This window comes from Desmodus rotundus, chromosome 5 (genome assembly GCF_022682495.2).
Source record: "Desmodus rotundus isolate HL8 chromosome 5, HLdesRot8A.1, whole genome shotgun sequence".
Taxonomy (NCBI): Eukaryota; Metazoa; Chordata; class Mammalia; order Chiroptera; family Phyllostomidae; genus Desmodus; species Desmodus rotundus.
Window position 1 is genome coordinate 4,633,825 of NC_071391.1, and position 24,066 is coordinate 4,657,890.

At 53.0% G+C, this 24,066-nt stretch overlaps 2 protein-coding genes across 6 annotated transcripts; one reads left to right on the plus strand and one right to left on the minus strand.

Annotated features, from left to right (window-relative positions):
• Positions 1-863: 863 nt before the first annotated feature.
• On the minus strand, positions 864-10,960 carry PELI3 (pellino E3 ubiquitin protein ligase family member 3). 5 transcript variants are annotated; one of them, XM_053924274.1, is made up of 9 exons: positions 10,955-10,960; positions 10,427-10,558; positions 9,142-9,294; positions 8,543-8,614; positions 6,085-6,214; positions 5,383-5,484; positions 4,398-4,592; positions 3,893-4,081; positions 864-2,537 (listed from the first exon to the last, which is right to left on the minus strand). In XM_053924274.1, the coding sequence occupies exons 3-9, from the start codon at positions 9,291-9,293 to the stop codon at positions 1,968-1,970; spliced, it is 1,410 nt and encodes a 469-aa protein (XP_053780249.1). In that variant the 5' UTR covers position 9,294; positions 10,427-10,558; positions 10,955-10,960; the 3' UTR covers positions 864-1,967. The 5 variants fall into 5 exon arrangements, with proteins under 5 accessions (XP_053780249.1, XP_071077486.1, XP_053780250.1 ...); XM_071221385.1 differs by lacking the exons at positions 10,427-10,558; positions 10,955-10,960 and adding an exon at positions 10,178-10,322; XM_053924275.2 differs by lacking the exons at positions 8,543-8,614; positions 10,955-10,960.
• An 8,661-nt stretch (positions 10,961-19,621) lies between these two features.
• MRPL11 (mitochondrial ribosomal protein L11) lies at positions 19,622-22,965 on the plus strand. The gene is made up of 5 exons (XM_024574161.3): positions 19,622-19,986; positions 20,359-20,454; positions 20,876-20,969; positions 21,494-21,653; positions 22,712-22,965. Exons 1-5 carry the CDS (start codon positions 19,864-19,866, stop codon positions 22,815-22,817), a joined length of 579 nt encoding a protein of 192 aa, XP_024429929.1. The 5' UTR covers positions 19,622-19,863; the 3' UTR covers positions 22,818-22,965.
• Positions 22,966-24,066: the final 1,101 nt, after the last annotated feature.

Genomic DNA, 24,066 nt, shown 5'->3' on the forward strand with positions numbered 1-24,066 from the left:
GCAGAACAGGGCCAAGATCAGGGCTGACCCCCTCCACGACCTGAGTTCTCCCTGGGTTTGTGCCTGTGCCCTTTGCTCATCTCTCTTCCAGAGTCTGAGGTTTCCCTGCTAGAAATGGGACTGGAATGTTTCCGTCTGGTTCCCAACCAGGTCAGAAGAAGAAAAACCACTGGGAAGAGTTGGATTCCTAGTTCTATGTATGTAGGAGTTGCTATGCCCCATACCCACCCCAGAATCCCCAGCTGAGCTCCCCCATAGTGGCAGTGTGATGCTCTGGAATCAAGACTGATCACATCCCCTCTCACCACTCACGGGTGTCTCTGGCCTCTCAATAGCCCCAGGCCTGGTCTCTGTGTCCTGGAGCAGGTCCCTCCCCTAGGAACCTGTACTCCCTAAGGCAGTGTCTTCCACTGGGGATGTTGCCCGGGTCAGGCTTGTATTCAGAGGCTCTTCTTCAGATTTTTATATTTCCAGAATTTCTGTCTACCTGTCTTCCGACCTCACTCCCCCTAGGAATGGTCTGGGGGCAAACTGAGCAGCACCCCGAGTTTGCCTTGGCTCTCGGGGAGTGGTGACACTTTGCCAAGATGAATAGGGAGCCAGGTCGGCCTTGGCCTCCATGGCAACCAAAGCCCACCAGGCCAACTCCATGGAAAGCAGGACAGTGTAATGGAGAAGAGGGCGGGCTCTGAGGCCAGCAGGCAGCTGTGGATGCAAATGTGCCTTGGCCAATTTCTAGCAGTGGGACCTGGAGCATGTGCCTGAGTCTCCCCAGTCTCCCCATCAACAGAAATGGTAACACCTCCATCCCTGGGTCCCTGTGAGGATTAGATAACCACACCTCTGAGAAGCAGAGCCCAGCGTCTAGTGAGTGCTCAATGAACATAGTTATTATTATCATTAGCACAGTGTGGTGCACAAGTGGGCATTCAGGAATGGTAGCCCTTGTATCACAGCCGACGTTCTGGAACTGCGAGTCCTCTCTCTTCCCTGGGCTCCTGACTGTTCACAAATGAGGTTCCGAATCCTCCATCCAGCACCTTCTCTGCCAGCACAGCCCCAGCCTCTCGCTCCAGCCTCCTTCCTGCCCTCTGGCAGCCCCTGCTCCAGCCACTTGGAACCCCACTCGGTTCCCTGCTTACTTACTGCGCAGCCTGTGTTCCGCCTCTCCCTCCTGCCTACGGCACCCTCCCCTTCCTGCGGGGGATTTCACTGAAGCTGAGCTCCTCTGCGGCCTCCCCTGTGAACCCTTCCTCACTTTGCCGCCGGCCAGGTAGAGCTGCACCACAGCCCCTGGCAATGCCCCTGATCCCGGCACACAGAAAGCCATGCTGTCATTTGGTAATTTGGTCTGTCGTCCACTAGACTGCAAACTCTTCCAGGCAGTTTGTTTCCGTGTCCCCAGAACCCACTTGGCACGGAGTCCGGCGTGCAGCAGGTATCCACAGATGCCGGTCCCAGCCTGCCGCCCACCCGTGACTGACTCAGGGGCTGGAGGCATCGCACACATGCGGGACACGGGTTGGTGAGGGCAGCTGAGCAGCAAGGTTTATCGCGGACCCCAGGGCAGCAGCAGGGTGAATATCTGAAACTGGGTCGGCAGGCTCAGGGCGCAGCCAGCCTAAACTGGGGGTCAGGGGCCCAGGGCTCCTTCACTCCCCCAGGGGCACAGTGTCAGCGGCATGATGAACACCCCAGGAAAGGCCAGAGCATGGGGGCGGGCTTCCCTCCATCAGGCCAGGGCAGAGCTGGTGTTGAGGACCCCATCATTCTGACTCAGGTAGGGGTCTCAGGGACACCTCTGGGGGCCAGAGTTAAAAGGGGAGGGGCTCAGCCCATCCAATGCGTCCATCTGGTGTGGCTACGTGCCAGCAGGTGGAGTCCCACATGCAGAGCTCCCTCTAGGCTGCAGGAGGTGGAGGACCTGGGTGGGCAGGTGGGCGCGGCAGCAGGGGGTCTTGGGGAGCCTAGTCCAGTGGCCCCTGGAAAATGAGGCGGACGCAGCCGTGCTCGCCAGTGAGCCAGGCCCCACAAAAGGGGCAGGCAGCGTGGAAAGCGTGGGTGCCATGGGGCAGCGGTGTCTGGGCCCAGTAGCGGGCAGTCTTCTCAGAGCAGACGTGGCCACAGGGTGCGAAGGCATGGCTGGGAGGCCCAGGGTCCAGGCAGAGGCCGGCCTCCTGACCCAGCCACAGGGGCACATAGGGCCCCACAAGACGGCAGAGAGGACACTCACGCTCCTGGGGGCCCCGCTCTCGCCGACAGCCCCAGCCATGGTAGCCGTGGACGTGGCCGCAACGAACGTAGACCCAGGGCTGCTGTTTGTCGGGGGCCGTGCGGCCACGGGCTGGACTGGGGAAGGCCAGAGTGCTGAGGCCCACGGGGCACTGGGGCCGCGCTGCATTCGCCTCCTGCCGCTGGGCCTCTAGCTGCTTCAGCGTGGGCGCCCGCAGCAATCCCGCCGGCGTGCGCCACAACAGCGTGGCCCCACACAGGTCGATGAGGGAGCCGTCCTGCAGCACGTTGGACTCGCTTTCCACCTGCCAGGGGAGCAGAGGGCCTTATTGCCCAAGAGGCCTCCAAGCCCCTACCATCGGGCAGCCATCTCCCCAGCTGAGCCACCCATCCACTCCACTGAACCTCCCTGGAGAGGGAACCCTGGACCATCAGGGCAGGCTGGGGCAGGACTGGGGACTAGGACAAAGAAGGGAAGGATTGGGGTCGAGGTGGGAAGACCAGAAAGCCACGTGGGAGGGCAGGCAGGTACTCCCAGGCACACACTGTCCCTCACTCTCAGCAAAGTGTGGGCCTTGGTCACCTCATCTGTCAAATCAGGAGGTCTGGATTTAAATGGAATCTTTCTAAAATGTTTTCCCAGGCTCTTCCCTAATGGCAGAGGCAGGAAACTCTTCTATCCGAAACACTGTGGATGGAGGCATCGGAAACACTGGGGATGGAGGCCAAAGCAGCTGTCCCCAGGGCGGTGGCTGAAGCAGGGACTCTAGAGCTAGACAGCCTGGGGGTGAATTCCGGCCTCACTGCTTACTAAGTCTGTATCCCGGTCCAATAACTCAACCCCTCTGCATCTTCATTCCCTTATCCTCCAGATGGATTCCACTTTCCTGTATACCAAGGGTTTCTCGGGATCGACCAACATAAATTTGGAACGTGCTGGAACTTAGTGCATGCTAGTGAAACATTCACCTGCATAACTTTTTCAAATACTATTTCCCCAAGCCTCCCAGTACAGCTGATGCTCTGGAAAGACAAGCCATGCTTTCCCCAAGGCTTCGCACCTGCTTGCCTAACGTGTTCACCCCCAGGAAGGGCTCTGCATTGCCCATTTGAGGAACTTGGCCACATGACGTCAGCAAGCTCCGACCTCCATCTAGGACCCTCTACCGCCTCCTAGCATTAGTCCCCTGCTCCATGCCACGTGCAGCACTCACTGTCACCTGTGTCAGAACTGCTCCATGGACGCTTTCCCGCTGGGAGAGGACAGTAAAGCTCAGCCCAGCTGAATGCGACAGACGTGTTACAAACCGCCGACACTTCAGGCTATAAACTGTTCACACACGGGCCAAGTGTCACCCTCATCAGAGGGTGTGATTTTTTAAGCTGCTGGCATCCCCTAAGCCATTTGGAACTGCACGGCGTGTTTGTGGGTGCCCCACTTCCTGTTACCCCATGGACCTCCAACAGGGGTGATACTGGGGGACACTAGTCTGGTCCCCTCCGTGCAGCAAGTGGTACATGCCCCCACATGGAGCCTGTTGGGGCACCCTGGTGCAGGAGGACTAGATATTGTCTCCTGGCTTTCGCAGGGGGAAGGGCGGATGTGGGGGTCCTGGGAAGGATGACTGGTGGGGAGGTAGGGTTGGGGCAGACCACCTACCAGCTTCCCCCGCTGCTGTGCCGAGCGGCTGTCCCTCAGAGTGTAGACGTTCCCACAGACGGAGATCTCCCGCCAGACACCCGGGGCCGAGTCCTCAGAGAAGCCGCCCGCAGGGTGCATCACCAGGACACCATTGGTGGTTAAGCCATCCATCAGGCCATCAGGGGTCCGCCATTTGGCTGCCCGCTCCTGGGACCACACGTGGGATCAGACCACATCACCAATGGGTCCCCAGCAGGTCATGAGCCAGGGGTGCTGCCCCTCTACCCTCAAGGTCAGAGGTGGCCCAGAGAGGACTAAAACTGGCACTGTCTGACCTTGGGCATCATCTGACCTCTCTGACCCTCACCTTGGTCATTTATTAAGTGGGGTGCTAATCCCTAGATAGGTCATAGTTATGATTACTGTGGGCTGGTCCATCGACCTCAGGGGGCTTCCCTTCCCCAGCCTACCCCTCAGCTCACTCTCAGATGAAGCGCTGGCCCCTGCCTGGGGGCTCACTCACTCCAAGGAAGATGTTGCTGGAAGCATCGAAGCCAGCGGCGTAGATGCGGGCAGTATAGGGCGGCCGGCGGTCACACAGGATGCGGCAGGCATAGCGGGAGATGGTGCTCTGGGCAGAGGGGCCCTCAGCTGCCCCACCTCCAGGGGACGTGTCTGTCACCACAAAGTCAATCATGTTCTCCGTGGAGCGGCCGATCTGTGAGGATGGGGAGGGCAAGCACGGGTGCTGTGCTGCAGGTTAATCCCACGGTCCCCACCCCAGGGTTCCTCGCAGCTGCGCTGCACGCAGAGTCACCAAACGAGGGGCAGCACCATCCCAAGCACCCAGGGGGTTCCAAGTCCAATTGCCAAGGTCTGGATCTTCTACTTCATCTCCCCCAAAGGTCTGAGGAACACCGCACTCAATAAAAACTAACAGATTTGCTGAGTGAACAGGGAAAGGGTGACACCCAAGGTCCGGGAGTGTCACAAATCAGCAGCAGAGAGTGCATTTTTAGTAAATGTTTCCTATCTGCCAGGCACCGTGCTACACATTTTATGTGCCGTATCTCAGTTAATCTTCCCAACAATTCTATGCGAGGGTACTATTCTGGGCCCCACCCAAGCGATGAGATGACCACGGCCTGGGGAGGTTAGGTGACTCTTGCCCAAAGTCGCCCAGCCAGCAAGCAATGGAGCTAGGGTCTGAACCCAGGCGGCGTGACTCTCACACCGCACTCTAAACCCCTAAACTGTGTGTCCTTCCACAACTGGGGAGTCCTGTCTTGGGTTTCAATCTTGATACAGCTACTCCCTGTTGCATGGATCTGGGAAGCCAACAGCCCTCGCTGGGATGTCCTGCTTCCTCATCTGAAGAGCAGTCGGCTGCACTAGGCCCCACAGCACCTTCCCCTCGGCCTTTGGTCCTCCAGCCACACCCTGGAAGGCCAGAAGAGCCGAGCATTGAGCCTGGTGGCCAGGAGGCCTGCGGGGGGACCCGAGCATACCTGGAACATGTCTGTGTCACTGTCATGTGTGTACTCAACTATGACCGAGTGGCTCCGGGACAGTGTGTATGAGATGCTGTGCTGGCCCCGGTTACTCAGAGCCTGGTGGGGAGAAAGGGGAAGTTACTTCCCAGGGCCTGCGGCCATAACACATGTGAGCCTTTGAGCTAGAAGCTGGAGCCCGAGGCCAGTGGCCACTCCCGGGGAAGGGTGGTTCCCCACTTTGTGGAGGGAGTAGTGTGCAGCTGGCACTTTATACAGGGTACCCCTTATTTGCTCCCTCTAGCCCCCCAGCAAGGAAACATGGTTTTCATTCCCATTTTACAGCCAAGAGAACCGCGTGCAGCTCAGAGAGAAGAAACTGGCCGAAAGTCGCAGAGCTGGAAATAGCAGAGCTCCAATTCTAAACCAAAGGCTTTTCCTTTGTCATTGCTGTGACTGTCACCTCCCCTCTCTGAGCCCTGGCTGCCTCTAATATGATGCTGACTGTTTCCATCCAATGATGGGACCAAATACAGTGGTCAAGGAAATGCTTTGCAAACTGTAAAGGACAGTGCTGGCTGCAAAGGCTCTCCCATCAGCACCATTTCCCTGGCAGCCCAAGAGGCAGTGAGGAAAGACACAGGGGGCTCCCCCACTCCAGTGGGGCTTGGGCAGGGAGGGCAGGACCAGCGTTCCGGTCTGCCAGGACGAGCTGCTTGCCTTGGAGATGAGCGGCGTGGAGACATGGTGCATGACGTCTGGCTTCACTCCATTGGCATGTGGCCGGCGGCTCAGTGCCAGGCGGCTTCGCCGGCGGCCCTTGTCCCCACTGGACAGACACCCATTGTAGCTGTGGATATGGGAAGTTAAGAAGAAAAGGTAGAAGGCAGAGAGAGAAAGAGTGGGCCCTGGAAAGACTAGGAGGAACTGCCAACTTCTGGGCAGATCCTACCCTGACAGACAAGCCCTAGAACCACCCAAAACCAGAAGACCCTCCTATATATCAAATCAGTGCCTTTGGGAAGCGGGCTAGGGTCAGAACATCTTCAAATTTTGGACTTTCGTTCAATTAATCAGTGTATCCTGAACCCCTGAGCTGTGCCCAGCCAGGTGCTGGGCGCTGGGGTGGCATAGGTGATGCGCCACAGGTCAGCTCTGTGCCCTAGTGGTGGGGGAAGGAGGTCCTCAGCTTTTCAAGGAAACCGGGTGCCACCTGCCATGACCCAGGCACAAGTCCAGTGCACAACAGGCCCAGAGGCAGGAGAAGAGAATTCTGGCCCCCAGATCAGGTTTCTAGAGAGGGAACACCTACACTGGGCCTTGAAGAACTGGAAAGGAATCACCTGTAGCAAACTGCTATTTATTACATCACAAGCACTACTGGAAACCAGAACGACAGAGAACAAAAATACACCCACACTGCCACAACCTCCATGTGTCCATTCACATCGAAATTCTACCTTCCTTTCCAGCTCTTGTCCGGGGGGAATGGTGCGGAAGGCAAAGATGGGGTGAGTCACAGCCTGACTGCGGCCGTGTACTGGAGCCCCCGTAGTTCCTGGTGCTTCGCACATTAATTACCTAATGGGATCTGCGCAATGTCCTGCCAGGCAAGTACTGTATCTTGCTTCCCATTTTACAAATGAGGAAAATTGAGGCTCAGGGAGGTAAAATGACTTGCCTGAGGTCCCAGGCTAGTAAGTTGAAAAGTCCACATTTGAACTCGGGTCTGTCCAACTCCAGCCTCTCTCGCAGAAACCCTTTTGGAGGGAAGGCTCACCCTGAGCAAAGGCCCCGAGGCCGGCAGAGTCTGGTGAGACCAGGGTGGGCTGACTCGGGTGGTGAAGTGCAAGAGGAGAAGAGGAGGTGGGCAGAAGGCCCCTGGAAACCAGGCTGAGGAGCCTGGACTGTATTCTGTAAGCAGTGGGGAGCAACGGGAGGTCTGATAGGATGAAAAGCTGCCAAATACAGGCAAGGACCACTTGAATCAGACTCTTCTGGTGAGCTGGTTAAAATACAGATTCCCTGGCCCCACCCATGGAGATTCTGATTCTATAGGTTTGGGATGGGCCTGTCTCTGGGTACCTTCAGTGAGCTCCCCAGGTGGCTCTGATGTACAGCCAGGGTGGGTTCCACTGCTCTGCAGAGGCCACCAGCTATCAAGAGGGCCTGGCCCTTGGGGCTTCACTCTCCCCCATCAGTGGTCTCACCCTCAGCTGCAAAGCCAGCCCTGTCTTTGGGGCACTAAGCAGCTGTGATTCTAATGCAAGTACCCCTTAGAGAGACATCATTCTTGCTCTTGTAAACTCTTTTCACATGTGGGGGTGGGGCAGCTCAGGACACTGCTGAAATCATGGCTTGTCTATTTATCACATGACCTCCATAAAATGGGGCTAAGTTATCAGGACCTACCTCGTGGGTTCATTATGAAAACTAAATGAGATAAAGCATTTAAAAATGCTTGGCACGCTGAGTTTGGCGTGTATACAGCAAGTCCTTGATAAATGTTAGCTATGATTATTATTACTTTTTTATCCTCACCTGAAGATATATTTTCATTGTTTTTAGGGAAAGAGGAAGGAAGAGAGAGAGGGAAAGGGGGAGGGGGAGGGGGAGAGCAAGGGATGGGCAGGGGGAGAGGGAGAGAGAAAGAGACATTGGTTGTCTTCTCATGCACGTCCCACCTGGGGATCGAACCCACAACCTGGGAGTGAGCCCTGACTGGGAATGGAACGCGTGACCTTCCTGTCCACAGAATGAAGCTCCAACCCACTGTACCATGCTGGACAGGGCTATTATTATTTTTTTAAGAAAGTACACAGCATGTACATGTCAACAAACAATGGCCATTATTATTCCTACAAAATCATCATAATGATTACACAACCTATCAGGTATCTTCTTCAGGGCAGATGGCAGAGAGAAAGGCCGAAAGAAAGGATGATGGGGGAGGAAGAGGGGTCTGCACCGGGGGGAATGCGACGTTGGTACTGCAGAGACCCTGGTCAGGCAGAAACCAGGAAGGGTTGAGGTCTACCCAGCCACCAACTCACATTGCTTCCTCTCTCCTGGCCTCAGTTTGCTCATCTGTAGCATGAGGATCAGCTGTGGCTTAGTGAAAGTGCACTAGACCTAGAGTAAGAAAGACCTGGGTCCAAATCCCAGCCCTGCCACTTACCAGCTGTGTGCCCTTGGACCAGTCACTTCCCCTCTCTGAGCCTCGGTTTCCTCACCTCCTTCCTCACAGCATCTTTGTGAAGATTGAAATGAAATAATGTCCATGAAAGAGCTTGGCACAGTCCTGCCTCCCAGAACACTTGATACGTGCCAGGCACTGTTCTATGTGTTTATAGAAACCACCTCATTCACTCCTTCCAACAACCCTCTGAGGTGTCGTCATCCCTATTTGTAAAAGGGGAAAACGGAGGCACAGGGAAGTTAAACAACTGGCAGAGGCAGGATTTTAACAAGGCAATTTTGATGAAGAACCAGAATTCTTAACGTTGAACCACACACACACGGACACACTTTACGAAAGGCAGCAGTGTTAGTGTTTTCTCATTAGAAACTTAGGTGGGCAATTAAGAGTTCTCTCAGTAATTTATGAAAAATGGGAAGAAAAAAATAACAATTATGAATTAAGGAAGATTTGGTCAACTCTGTCTCTCAGCTGGAAAGGTAAGGAGGGATAGAAAGCAGAAGAAGGACTGGGGCCCTTGGTCTGATTGCCCTGGGGGATGCCTGGTGCCCCACCCTACCTGCACCAGGGATGCTCACCCCAGGACGATGAGTTCACCATACTTGATGGGTTCCTCGCCTGGCTGTGCATCTTCACCAGGAGAAGAGAGGACGCAAGAGCCCTGGTTCCCAGGGTGCTGGAGGTCTGAGGTTCGGGGGGACCCCACTTCAGGATTTCCTTCCAGCACCATTCTGGGTAAAATGGGAGAGGACAAAAATAATTTTGCAGCCTCCCACCCCAACCTTCCTCAGGGCCAGATCTGGCCTGCTGCAGGGCCACCTAGGCTAAAGCCAGAATGACCTTTCACCGCCTCTGTTGCTATGGCAACCACCTCACCTCTGCCTCTCCTAAACTGCCCTGGGTTGCTGGGATACCAAGGAAGGAAGTTGATAGGTGGGATGGAACGAAGAGGGAGAAGCCACACAAGAGGGTCAGAAAATTTAGTGCCGCCAGAGGAATGAACCAAGTTGGCATGGCCAGAGGCTTCCTTTTTGGCCATGACCCCAGTCTGGGATGTTTTGGAGAAGGGGCATCCTAGGAGTTGGGGGCTCTTACTCCTTATCTTAGACTCAGTTCCTGGGTTTAGCTCTCAACCTCAGGACCTCTAAGTAACCCTTCTATCAGGTTCTTGGAATCTGTCTGCCCTTCTTAATCTTTCTGCCTCTTTGCAGGTCTGGCCTCTGTCTGTCTGTCTGTCTCTTTTCTCAATGACTCTCCGCCCTTCCCGCCTCTGTTCTTTTCCCCATCTCTCTTCCCACCTTCTCCCCCATCTTAGCTTGTCTGGTCACCCCCACCTTCCTATCCATCTGCCTCAGTCTCCCCATCTTGGCCTCGCCCTGCGGGCAGGCCTCTGGGCCCCTCCCGGGTGCGCGCCCCTTTTCTCCCTCAGGTGTCTGTCTGCAGTCCCCGGGCTGCCCCGGTCTCCGGAGGCCTGTGGGGGCGGCGCTCCCCCCTCCAGCTCCGGCTGCAGCAGAACCCATCTCCGCAGGAAGCCTGTTTGGAAAACATCCCCGCGCAAGAGGGACTGCGCCGGGGCAGGCACAATGACGGCCCAGCGCATACGCAGATACACACCCGGCGGCCCCTCGACACAAACACGCGCGTGCACGCACAGTCCTGCACAGCCCAAGCCCCGCGAGCAGTGCCAGGACGTGTGGAAAGCCCACCCTGGCCCCGCAACAGCAGGCGTTAGCGCCCAAACAGCTTCGGGCGCGCGCCCTCGAACCTACTCCCTCAGCCACCCCCAGACACGCAAACACGCCCCCCGCGCCCGCCAGGGCCCGCCCGGCACAGCCCCCGCCCCTTCCGCCCCGGCGGCCTCACCTGGCCGCGCTCCGGGATCCGTTTGGCGCCGCTCCCTTCGCGCCTCGCCCCTGCTCGGCCCCGGAGCCGCTGCGGCGGGATGGGCCCGGCCCGCGGCGGCTCCGCGCTGCCTCGTCACAGGGACACCCCGGGCTGAGGGAGGGGGACGAGCGCTAGCCTCCACGCTCCACCCTCTGTACCGTTGCCCCGCCCCGCTGGCCCCGCCTCCAGAAGAGCCCCGCCCACTTTAGGTTCCGCCCCCTTGCGGCGAAGCTTAACCCTAACTGAGCTCCGCCCCCTGGGAAGACCACGCCCCTGCGTCGGCTCCGCCCCCGGTACTGGAAGCCCCACCCACCGCTGTCTCTAGGAGTCGGTAGACTACTGTTGCGGTTTCGGGGACTCCTGGATACCCCAGTTCGGGCTCCACAGATCCTGCTATCATTTCTGAGGACTCCCGGGTTCTCCCAGGGGCTCACCCTCCTCCATCGCAGTCTAGGGCCTTCACGCTGGGCAGGAGACCCCTTTCCCCACCTTAGGCCGGGCACTCACCACCTCCCGCCCGAGACCCCGCCTTCCACGTGGGGAACCCGCAGGATTAGAAGAGAGAGCGGGGGCGGGAAGGAGAGCGAGAAGGAAAACACTAGAGGAGGCGGAGGAGGGGGTGTGCGTCAGCAGGGAAGCCGCGGAAAGCCGCTGCGTTTGACCGGAGTCCCAACCTTCTAGCCCAGCGCGGCCACTTTCTCGCTGGGTGACCTCCGGCCAGTTCTGGGGCCTCTGGTGTCCAGGAACACCTCCCTCCAGCCCGCCAGCATATACACACCACACGCGATGCCACAAAGGGGATGGAAACCTCTGACGGCGCGCAACCCCTTCCCGGCCTGGGCTTGCAAGATAGCTCATGATCAGTCTGTGCCAGGTACTATCCACTGTACTTTCAGGAAAATAAGCCTTCTGATTGCTGGGAGGCAGGCCCGATAATCGCCCATTTTACAGATGAGAAAACAGATTTACAACCTGACCTGGTCATGGTTAATTTGCTAGAAAGGAGCCAGGAGTGGATCTCAGCTATGTGTCTGCCCAGTCTGGACTTCTAACTTCCTTACCTTGTAATGACTAGGAATGGCAGGTGGGGCTCAGAAGCGCAGAGCAGGAGAGACCCAGTAGGTCCCTGTAGGTCTTTATCTCATGGACTGTTTGGAGCCATAATCAAGAGCTGGGGGAAGCTCAGACGATGGACTCTTAACCTGCATCTTTGGAGGGAGTGTGCATTCTACTGAGGAAATCAAGGAAGTTTGTACAAAGGAAATGGCCTTTGGCCCCTCCATCATGAAGGATAAGTGAGTTTACCCACCCCTTCCTGAGAGAGAGAATTCTTCCCTCCATCCCCAACTTGTTGCTTGTGAAGTTCCCAGTCTCTGAGACCCCCTTGGCCCTGCCACATCCATACACCCCACTAACTCCCCCACCTAAAAATAGTCCAGGATACCAACTGCTTTGCTGTTTTGGGGCCCCATCAGTCAGAGGAAACAAGGAAGCTGCCGACAGTAAGTCCTTTAGGGACAAAGACACTCATTAATCAAAGAGAAACTCCCTGAGAGGCCACCACTGAGCAGGCCAGACTGCTGGGCTGCGAGCAGCAGGTTATACAAACCCAGCACCACGAGACAGCCTCCACCCCTGACTGCCTACAGAATGCCTCCTCCACACCAGGTACGCACAGCCACGTTAGGACACAGTCGGTAGCACAGTCTCACTCCCTTCGGCACTCCCAGCTTCTGGCACTTTGCCTGCCAGAGCAGGCCCCCAGGGAACGTGTGCTGGTACTATTAGGTACCTCAGTTTACAAATGAGAAAAATTAGGCTCTGGCGGGGGCGGGAGGGAAGTGAGGAGATACTTGTCCCGGATCACACAGCAAGGCAAATATGGAGAGAGGTTTGATCAGAGCCCCAGTGCTACCACCTGACACCAGACTGCAGCCAGGAAAGGCTGAGTGATTCCTCCCGTGGCAGAGCACTGGGATCAGCTGGATAGGAGCTGCACGGTGAGCAAGGCCAGACCTTCGGGGCCTCTGGGAGCCTGGGACGGGCCTGATCCCAGCAGTCCAGATGAGGGAGAAGAAGGGAGAGTGGGGACACCCCCCAAATGTCCAAGTGTCAGCCTTGGTTTCTGGCTCTGAGTCCCATGTTCTCTGCCAAGAACTTGAGCTTCTAAATCTCTCTCACCTCAGTTTCCTTATTTATACAATGGGAATAATAATAATAATAATATCTATCTGTAGTGGGTTAAAGATTTGTAGTGTTGTTCTGTAATCCCTTTGTTCAGCCCCTCCCTTCTCTCCAATCTAGATCCTGACCCTGATGCTTCAAAAAAAAAAAAAAAAGTGGGAGACAAAAAAGGAACAAGATACAACCTTTATTTCTCTCATTCTTGGGTTCAAGTGCCCAAAGATGAGGGGCTGGCATAAAGTTTGGAAGAATATTTGAGTATCTGTTTGAGAAAGGATGTTGAAAAACAAAACAAAAAGCAACAACAGCAAACTCTTTTTGCACTAAGAGTTTCAGAGAGGAGAGAAGGATGCTGGGCTCTGCCTTATTGTAGGAGGGAGGGTGGGGCTGGGAAAAGACAGAAAGAACCCTCTGATACATCTGGGGGTCCAAACCCCATTCCCTCAGGGTCTGAATTTGATTGGATCCATTTGTGGGGCAATTCTGTCCCAGGACATTGTTGAAAACAATAAAGAACTCAGCTGGCAATGAGTGGAGCTTAACACCGGGTGTGGTCAGGGGAAGAGTCAGTCAGGAGAGCCTTGCCCAAACCACTGTCATCCCAGGTGACAGCAGGCATACCCAAGGCAACATTCCCTGTGGACCAAGGACAGAGAATGGGGGATGGACTTCACTAAAATTATCCAGCCACTCTGGTTGGTGTGGCTCAGTGAATTGGGCGCAGGCCTGTGAACCAAAAGGTCATCTGTTTGATTCCCAGTCAGGGCACATACCTGGGTTTCGGCCTGGCCTCCAGTTGGAGGCATGTGGTTAGGGGCATGGGAGAGGCAACCAATCGATGTATCTCTTGTTTCTCTCATGTTTCTCTCCCCTCTTTCTCTCTCCTTTCTCCTTTCTCTAAAAATAAATACATACAATCTTCAAAAAAGGGAAAAAAATAATCCAGCCGTCACTAAACAAGCAAATAACAATAACAGACCCTGGAGGGGGAAGATCAGTATTGAGTTGCTACAATATATTATCTAAAATCTTCAGTTTTCAACAAAAAATTATGTCATGCAAGGAATTGGGAAGGGATGACTTGTACACCAGTGAAAAAGCAGGCAGTTGTTAGAACGTGGGGAAATCGGCACCCTACTGCAGGGCTGGTGGGATTGTGAAATGGTGCGCCACCTAGGGGAACAGTCTGGCAGTGCCTCGAACAATTACACATAAAATTATTACATGACGCAGAAATTTCACTCCTAGGTGCATCCCAAGAGAAATGAAAACATATGTCTACACAAAAACCTGTACACAGTATTTATGAGCGCATTATCCATAATCGTTAAAAGATGGAAACAACTCAAATGTTCATTCATTGTTGAAGGGACAAACAAAATGTGGTATATCTAAACGATGGAATATTATTCAGTCATAAAACCAAACTTCAGGTACATGCTACGACCTCGAAAACATTATGGGTGAATCTTGAAAACATGAAGCTAAGTGAAAGAAGTCAGTCACAAAAGACCACATATTATATGATTCACTTTATAGGAAATGTCAGAACAGGAAAATCTAGAGAGACAGGAAGAGTAGGGCCGGGGTGAGTGGCGGGATGGAGGGTGAACGCTGAAACATACAAGTTCCTTTCTCAGGTGGTGAAAACGCCCCAAAATTCACTGTGGTGATGGTTACATATATCTCTGAAAATACTAAAAAACACTAAACCATACACTTTAAATGAGTGGAGTGTATGATATGTGAATTATGTTTCAATATAGCTCTTTTAAAATAAACAAAAAGCAAAGAAAACAAAAACCAAACACGGTGGAATCATGCGGTATGAGGCCATTGATATAAAGCTCAGAAATAGCCCAAACGAAGCACATTTGGGTGGTAAAAATAAAAAAGGCAAAGAAATCAATAGCAGAAAAATCAGGACAGTAGTGATAATGGGAAGGAGCACACGCAGACCCGCTAGGGTGCTGTCCAGGGTGCTGCTCAGTTTCTGGACTAAGTACAACTCTCTGGGTGCTCGTTTTATTATGGTGTGTTACACTGTACATTTATGTTTTATGAGCTTTCTGCTTGTCTATAATATTTTATAATAAGAAGAATGTTAAAAATACAATGAGATGGTTCAACCAAGCTCTCACACCCCGCAATTTGAATGAGTAGGGGTTTGTTCCAGCTAAAAGGACAGGAGGCAGAGGGGGCTGGTGAAGCTGTGACAGCCATGGCCAAAGTGATAGGGGTCAGAACCAAAGGGAGCTGAGGAAGCCAGGGGGGATAAATAGGGTGGCAGTTCGGGTGTACAGAGAGAGGCAAAAACCATGGGAGGGGCTAGAAAGGGCCCCCAGAGCTTCAAATCTGGATAGGCTTTGGGTTTATCCATCTACCCATTCATCAATGATGCTATTAAATACCTACTGTGGTGCATCCCAGTGAACCTGCTTCTCCCTAGCCCCGAAGATGTGTCCCCAGCAGCAATCACATTTATCTCTGTGACGTCATCCCCTGGTCACAGCAGAAAGAAGGGGAGGGCCAACCTGGTCCAGGCTAGGCCAATCACATTGCATCTGTTGGGAATTTGGAATGAAAATTCAGAGACAGACATTTTCTGCCCAGGGTTGCAGAATCAAGGAAGTCATCTGTGGTAGAAATGGGTTGTTATGAATAACAATAAACTCTCCTCTCACCGTTGTGACTCTTATCAGTCAGGGAATTCCAGAGTTTTAAGGATCTCTGTGCTAGGAACCAAGACAAAGACCAAATATATATTTCTTATTACAAATCACAATACCACAGTGCCCAAGGGTGTTGGTGTGGCTGGATGTTGGATGAGGGAGGAAAGAGAAGGAGAGGTGGTCACAGAGGAGTACAGAGTGGCCCAGAATGCATCAGGCCTTATAGGGCAGGGGAGAGAATTAGAACATTACTTGGGCTCCAGTGGAAAACCTTTGGAGTGGGTGAGTGACCTGAAGACGTTGGGGTCACTCACTCGGCGAGTGACAAAATATGACTTATGCCTTAGAAAGATCCCTTTTGGCTGCTGGAGGGAGGTCTGTGGAGGAGCCAGAGTGGGGTGTTGTTAGGATGCTGTTGTCACCCAGGCGAAAGGTATTCGTGCTGAGACTAGGGTCCCCGCAGCGGAAGCAGAGGAGATAATACATGCACGGATCACAGCACTGGTTCCGCAAATACTCCCCAAAGACCGACTGCATGCCGGGTCCAAGGTCAGGCCTTGCACATGCAGGAATGGGCAAGGTGTAACGTCATGTTTGAGGGCCACACGGGACACTGCAGTGGCTTCCTATTTGGGGGGAGGCTGGGCCAGGAGCATTAGTTAGAAATACATTTCTCTTGTGATCCGGTGCACGCACACAGACACACAAGGGAAACACAAGTTTCATGAGGACACTTACCTTTTACTCCGTGTGCTGTGCTCTATTTTCTATTCTGTTTCATTAAAAATGCTGGTTGAACTCATGAAATCAATTTTATAACCCACGGATAGGTCACAATTCTGATTTGCAAAAAGCCCTAAGCTCAGGGTGTCGGCAGGTCTGTTTTCTCGCGAGGCCTTGCTCCTTGGCTCGCAGAGGGCCGTCTTCTTCTTGTCGGTCTTTCTTCAGTGCGTGTCCGTGTTCTCATCTCCTCGTATAAGTACACCTGTCAGACTGGGTGAGGGCCCAGCCTAATGGCCTCATTTTAACTAATCATCTCTCCTCTTTTAAGACCTTGTCTCCAAATACAGTCATATCTGGAGGTACTTGAAGTTAAGGCTCCAGTATGTTACTTTGGGTGGGGGAAGATAATCAGCCCCTAAGATGCACCTTCCTGAGGAGCAGGGGGGCAGAGGGAGCTGGGGAGAAAAGGTGAGAGGGCGAGTGTAGGTCTGCATGTGCACAGACGGGGCGGCACGGGAGAGCGCAGGGCCGCAGCGAAGTGTACGCTCTCGGGTGTGGCTGGAGGGTGTGGTGTGGGGTAGGGGGGAGCAGGTTGGGGACGCTGGCAGGGGCTAGCTCCAGGGACTTGAATCCCATACCCACATGCGTAGACTTTAGTTTATAGAGCACTGAGTCTCAGCAGCATCCCCTGGGGCACTAGGAGAAGATTCTAGAGAGCCAAATTTTAACAAGTGTCTCAGAGGAACTGAGACCCATCCTCTGGGAAAAGGAGCTGTAGGTGACATTAACAAGTTTTACACAGGGGCCTGACACGGGCTGAGTTGGAGAGGCTAGATTGGTGGGGCAAGAATGGAGACAGAGAGGCCACAAAGGGGGCTCGTCTGAGTGTCCAGCCAAGGAAAGATGAAGTCTGAACTGACAATAATAATAGTTAACCCTTATTTTAAAAATGATTTTATTTATTTTTTAGAGAGAAGGGAAGGGAGGGAGAAAGAGTGGGAGAGAACCATTGATGTGTGAGAGAAACATTGATCGGTTGCCTCTCATACATCCCCAACTGAGGACCTAACCCACAACCCAGGCATGTGCCACAACTGGGATTTGAACCAGTGACCTTTGGTTCACAGGCTGGTGCTCACATCCATTGAGCCACACCAGGCAAGACAATAGTTAACCCTTAGAGAATACTTACCATATGCCACATGCCAGACCTGAGCTAAGCACCCTGCCTGGGTGCTCTCATTAAATTCTCTCAACAGTTCTGTGTGGTAGGTATGTTTATTATTCTTTTTTCCCAGTTGAGAAAACTGAGGCCCAAATTGGTGGAGGGACTTGCCCCAAGTCACACAGCAAGCGAGAAGTGTGTTGGGAGAGGCAGAAAATGGCTGTCAGCCCTCCCCTCTGGGCAGTCACAGAGCGGATGGCAGGGCTGGAGGAAACTGTGGGGATATAAGTCGGCAGGACTTGGGGGCCGGTTGAATGTGGGGGCTGAGGGAGAGGGGTGAACTGCGTGGGGGCAGTTCTAGGCCCCTAACTCCCCACATCTTCAGTCAGAGGTTGAAGGGAGCTCAGCCCACTCCTCTCTCTGCCTTCCTCCTTCTCTGTCTGCTCTTCGGCTGCTCCATGGGGCGTCGGGGCACTAGGCCAAACAGTGACAGGTACAGATCTCAGTCTAACTATTCTTCTCAGTGTCATCTCGGTTTTCATTGGTGGCAATTCGGAGTCCCTGGCCCTTACCGCAGCAGAATGTATCTGGCAGCCAATGCTGTCCGTTCACACAGGCCCCCGTCGAGATGGCCTGACTAGACCTTCACCCTGAGAAGGCCTCTGCCTTGTCACCCTTCCCTCCGGGGCTGGTGGAAGGGTGTGCAGAGGGGTGCACACTCCTTCACCGGGCTGACGAGGCCTGGGTGGTCTGGTCCTACTCACCTGTCTGGCCTCCTTTTTGCCACCAAAAACTCTGAACTCACACATTTCCAAACATAGACTAGGGAGTTGCTTCCTTATCATCAGAGCCAGAATAATCAAAACTGTCCTTTCATTGACAGGGTGTGGAAACTGTACTCAACAAGCCTGGTGTGTCCCAGGCTGCATTCTTGGCTCCCTGAGCGCCTGCTGTGCCCATCTACTTCCTGATTCCTTCAAATGCCTCCGTTCATAAAGGATTTATATCTTCATTTGTAAATAAAGGGTGGGCAGCGTGGAGGACCCAGAGATAAAGAATACCCAGCCTGCTCGTTCTGGGCCAGACCCTCTTCTAAGTGCTTTACCTGAATTAACTGATTTCCTGTGAGGCAGATACGATTATTAGCCCTGTGCTAATAGTGAGGAAACAAAGCACAGGAGAGTTAATTATCTATCCAAGGTTTTACAGCTAGTAGATCAAAGGGCCGACTTGGTTCCAGAGTCTTGATCAAGGCTAATAGGTTGAGTGTTCTAAAGAACTTAGCCGTCAGAGGCAGGAACAATCACATTTAATTAGTGGGAGTTTAATGAGAACTCATAATTTTAAAACTCTCTCAGTTCACGGTGTGGTCTTACATGGATTATCTCCTTTTAATAGATGAGGCAGTATAGAGTCATAAATGTCACAAGATCTATTTTTTTATTTTTAAAGATTTTATTTATCTTTAGAGAGAGGAAGGAAGGGGTAAAGAGAGGGAGAGAAACTTCAATGTGTGGTTGCCTCTCCCGCGCCCCCTACCAGTTGGGTCTGGCCTGCAACCCAGGCATGTGCCCTGACTGGGAATCAAACCGGTGACCCTTTGGTTCGAAGGACGACTCTGAATCCACTGAGCCACACCAGCCAGGGGTATGTCACAAGATCTAGACTCAGACAATCCCAATATTTGTTTCCCAGCCCTGTCACATACAGGACAGGTGGTTTGGGCCCTCTTTTTGGTGCCTCAACGCCCTTACTTGTAAACGGGGTATAATAAAACATGTCGTTATGAGGATGAAATGAGATAATGCCCTTAGCAGAGTGCCTGGCATGTAGCAAGTACTCAAAGAAAAATTCAATGATATGCCGTAGTATTGTGAACACAAGTGATGTATCAAACACATTCTGAGCCTGTTAAGCCTCACAACAGATCTGTGAAGGCTTTGTCCTCATTCCACAGTGAATAGCTGACTAGACGTCAGGCGTTGTTCTAAAGCACTTTGCTAACTCAAGCCACACAACAATTCCTAGGGGTAGGTGCTATATATTTTAATCCCCATTGTACAGGGGAGGAAACTAAGCATAAATTAACTTGATCAACTTCATAGGCAGCAAGAGGAGCAACCGGGCAGGTTGCTTCCAGAGTCTGTACTCTTAACCATACCGCCTTTAACAACTGGCTAGAACACAGACTCAGCGAGTGAAGAAATTGTTTCTACATCTAAGAACGAGTTCTAGGTTCATTTCAAACCCAAGGATAATCGCCGCGTCCAGCAGGTAGCGCCCCAGCGCACGGCAATCTGCGGGATTTGCAGGAGCGGTCAAAACTACCATACCCACAATGCCATGCGGAAATAAAGGTCCTTCTCCAGTTTAGTTGTCTGAAATATTGCCTGTGTGCGCTGCAGGAAGAATGTGTGTACCCGAGCTATTCAGGCTCTTCCTCTATCTTCAGATGGCAAGGTGAAAGTTTTTTTTTCTTTATACCACCCTCCTCCTCGTCTTACCAGTTGGAGAGCAGAAGGACCGAAACAAGTCTTCGTTGGCTTCACCTGCCCTAACCTAAGAAGAGGACCCTTGACCTCTAACCCAAGATGGTAGCGCCTGGAGTTGTCTCTCTTGCTGTTGACCTTAAGTGAACTAAGACCGTGAACCAAGACCGTGAACCACGCATCATGTCGAAGATAAGCCGGACCACTCGGGCCGTGAGGAAGATCGAGCCCAGCGGCGTGATCCGGGCCATCGTGCGCGCGGGCCAGGCCATGCCCGGGCCCCCACTAGGCCCCATCCTGGGACAGGTGCAGCCGCAGCTAGAACCCGGGGTGGGAGGAGCCGTGGGGGGAGCGGGAAGCTAGTATTCGGGTGGAGGGTGCGGGTTCGGGAGCCAGGGACGCCTCGGTTCAAAGCTCCCCACACGCCTGATGTCTTTCTGTTAGTTACATAGCCTCTTGGAGGCTCAGCTTCCTCAGTCCTTCCTCAGGGGACTGCTGTGAGAACAGAAAGGGAGGATGTATACATATCACATGGCACGTAAAGTGGTAGTTGAGTCTGGGTGAGGAAAGACGTTGGGATCACAGACAAGTGAAGACGCAGGCGGCACGGATGGAGCCTCCTGGGTGGTAGGAAGCTGTTGCTTCCTCCCTATACTAACCCCTGCGCTTCTGTCACAGCGAGGCGTTTCCATCAACCAGTTCTGCAAGGAGTTCAACGAGAAGACAAAGGACATCAAAGAAGGCATCCCTTTGCCTACCAAGATCTTTGTGAAGGTGCAGAGTCGGGACTCTGATCCGTTTCTTTCCATCCCCCCGTGCGCCCTAAGTCCTGGGGCTGGTTCCCTGGGGTTGCTACCCAGTTCCTAACTTGGGGCAAGTCTCTTCCTGTTATACTGGGCCCTACTTTCCTCCTTTACACAGTGGAGACTGCACTGCCTTTTCTGAGTCCGCCCTGCCACATTGCATGTCTTCCCTTTGCCCTTTCATTTCACTGGGACTTCCTGAGCAGAGCTGGCCTTGGAATAGAGGTGATACAGCTGTTGGCTGCAGATTTATTTTTCCTGTGGTTTTGTGGGTTTTTTGGAGGGACACCATGGGAAGGTGACTCAAGGGAAGGGGAGACAGGAAGTTAGCAGTTCCCTAAGTTGGCACAACAGGGATTGGGATATTCTCATTACTTCTTTTTTCCATTAAGCCTGACAGGACATTTGACATCAAGATCGGACAACCCACCGTTTCCTATTTCCTGAAGGCAGCGGCTGGGATTGAGAAAGGGGCCCGGCAGACAGGTAAGGGTCAGGGTAGGCACCTGAGAACTAGGGGGGGGGGTGCTCTGGAAGGAAGCAGCGACACCTTCCAGAAGGGCTACTTGTTTCTTTTTTTTTTTTAAGTATATTTATTGATTATGCTGTTACAGTTGTCCCATTTTTTTCCTCCCCTTTAACTCCCTCTGCCCTGCACCCCCCCTCCCTCCAGCATTCCCCCCACTTTTATTCATGGATTGTATATGAACATCCGACCATGGATTGTACATATAAGTTCTTTGGCTTCTCCATTTCCTCTACTGTTCTTAACCTCCCCCTCTCTATTTTGAAACTGCCAATTATGCTTCTTATTCCCTGTACCTTTTCCCCCATTCTCCTCTCTCTCCCCACTGATAACCCTCCATGTGATCTCCATTTCTGTTCCTGTTCTAGTTGTTTGCTTCATTTGTTTTTGTTTTTTAGGTGCAGTTGTTGATAGTTGTGAGTTGGTTGTCATTTTACTGTTCATAGTTTTGATATAGGGCTACTTGTTTCTTCCTTTCTTCCAGGAAAGGAGGTGGCAGGCCTGGTGACCTTGAAGCACGTGTATGAGATTGCTCGTGTTAAAGCTCAGGATGAAGCCTTTGCTGTGCAGGACGTGCCCCTGTCCTCTGTTGTCCGCTCCATCATTGGCTCTGCCCGTTCCCTGGGCATTCGTGTGGTGAAGGAGTGCGTGTGTTAGGGAGGCACGATGTGGTGGGAGGGCCTGGGCAGTTCTTGACTTTGGGGCAAAGCTCAGAGGGCCCAGTAGTGGGAGAGTCAGCTTCTGCGTCAAAGGACCTTAGATTCTTGGGAGTGGGGAGCCCCGCTCACTCACTTGGAATACTATTATCAAGTATCTGCTATGTGCTGGGTGTTGGTCTGGGCACTAGCTGAGACCAGGAAGTAGATGACCATGCTCGGCCCCATTCCTAAGGAGCTTACAGCCCCGAGATGGCAGCAGATACATAAATGGAGCATTAGACTGCCAGACAGGCAGTGCTGATAACAGGAACTACAGGTGTCTTGAAAACAAAGCGGAGAACCCTGATTTTGCCTATGTCAATGAAGACTTCGTATAAGAGGTGACAGAGACCTGGAAAAGGAAGTCAAGGACGGGGCGCAAGTGTTGCAATGAGTGGAAAGATGGAAGCAAAGAAGTACAGTGCAGTCTGGTATATGATGTGGTGCTAGAGGCAGAGGAGACAATAGCGTGAGAGGAGAGGCCTACAGGGGCCCCGCCATGGAGCTTCGGGTGACTTCAGGGGTTGTTTCTTTGAAGTGAGATGTTGGGGCAGAGGGCGTCTAGCCCCAACAACAGCAGGGGCGGCACCTACCCCGCTGGCCTCTTGCTGCTGATATCAGGGCTGCCGGCTGAACCCAGAGAAGTGGGGTTAAGCTGGAACAGGGAGGGGCTTTACTCCTCCCCAGTCTTTACCTGTACTGGGAGTACAGAGATGAGTCAGTCTGATTCCCGTTCAGGGGGAGACACACGTGCCCAGAGACTTTATTGTACAAAGTGTCTCGGGGCTCAGAGGAGAGGGCCGGTTAGTCTGGACTGGGGCACAGCTGGGGCCTCAAAGGACCAGTCAGGTTGTAAGAAGGGAATAAACAGCAGAGGTGGGGGTGGGGCGGCAGTCCTGGCACAGGAGAGAAGAGCAAAGGTATGGGAAGTCCAGGAGGGGAGAAAGGGTTCCGAGACAGTGACATGGGCCACTCACTCACCACCTGTTTTTCTGTACCTGCAGCCTCAGTTCAGAAGAGCTGGAAGCTTTCCAGAAGGAGCGGGCCATGTTTTTGGCTGCTCAGAAAGAGGCAGATTTGGCAGCTCAGGCAGAAGCTGCCAAGAAGTGACCCCGTCCCGCACACTCCAGGGCTTTGAAGGGAGCAGCTGGGAAGTGGGCCACTGGGAAGGCTGGTTATTATTGCCATGGACTTAGATTATGTATTTTTATATGTATGGGTGTTATCAAGGGATCAAGCCTAAATAAACATCTTTTGTCACCCACTTTTGACTTCTGTCTTGGGACCCTGGGGAAAAGGGGTTGGCACCGACTGTAGCCACCACGGGCAGACATTTGCTGCCAGAGGGAGTAGGGCTCTTCCTGCTGCCTGTCAGATGTGGGGCCTGAGGCTCAGCCAAGCAGAGCAGCTTGTTCGGGGTGAATTGGTGGCAGAGGTCGGAGTAGAAGCCCAGCCTTCTGATTCAGAATCCTGGGTGAGCCTCCTCCCCAGGGGTGAGAAAACAGGCAGGATGGGGGGTGGGGCGGGGGCTGCGAATGCTGGGGCTTGTGTGTACAGAAGCAGCAGGTGTTGCTTGTACCTCTATCAGAAACATTCCTTCTCTCTCGGGGACTTGACAGTTCGACAGAAATAGACCCCTGTGGGGACTTCAGGTCACAGCCCCACCAGTGGTACTGCACAGAGTACCCCGGATCTCAGGGCTACTTAGGCCCCTCTGCTAAGCTGACCCTGGCTCCGGATCAGGTGTTCGCTGATGTGAACTGTTGCGGGGTTTGTGGCTCCAGACCTGTGGGAAGAAGCAGCGCTTCAGTGGTACCTTCCCAAGGCGGGAGCAGCCCTCAGGAAGCCCCTGACCGTTGTCCTTCCTGTTATCCAGAACAGGCAGCACTCACGTCCTCGCAGAGAAGACAGGAGGGGTCAGGGCAGAGTGGGTTCCCATTTACCGGGCATCTGTTTCGTGCCGGCACTTAGTTCTGCACTGAAATTTGGAAGACACAGGAAAAATGACTCAAGTCTGGGTAATCCCACCACCAGATGAAACTCCTGCCAACATTTTGGTGTCTATTTTTTCTATTCGTTGTTTCTTTGTATGTGTATTTATATATCATGTTTAAAAAGACACAAAAACTAGTGTTATACTCAAGATACTGTTGTATTTAACTTGACAGTTATTTAGAACATCTTTAATTATTAATTACTTAAGTAATTTCTGATGACTGTTTAGTAATCTGTTTTATGGGGGTTTAATTTATTTAACCAAGTCCTCAACTGTTAGGTATTTTATTTGTGTTAGAATATCTATACACAGGAGGGAGGGGGGTTGGCTGGGATGGGGGGGGTCTGGTGGGGGAAAATGCAG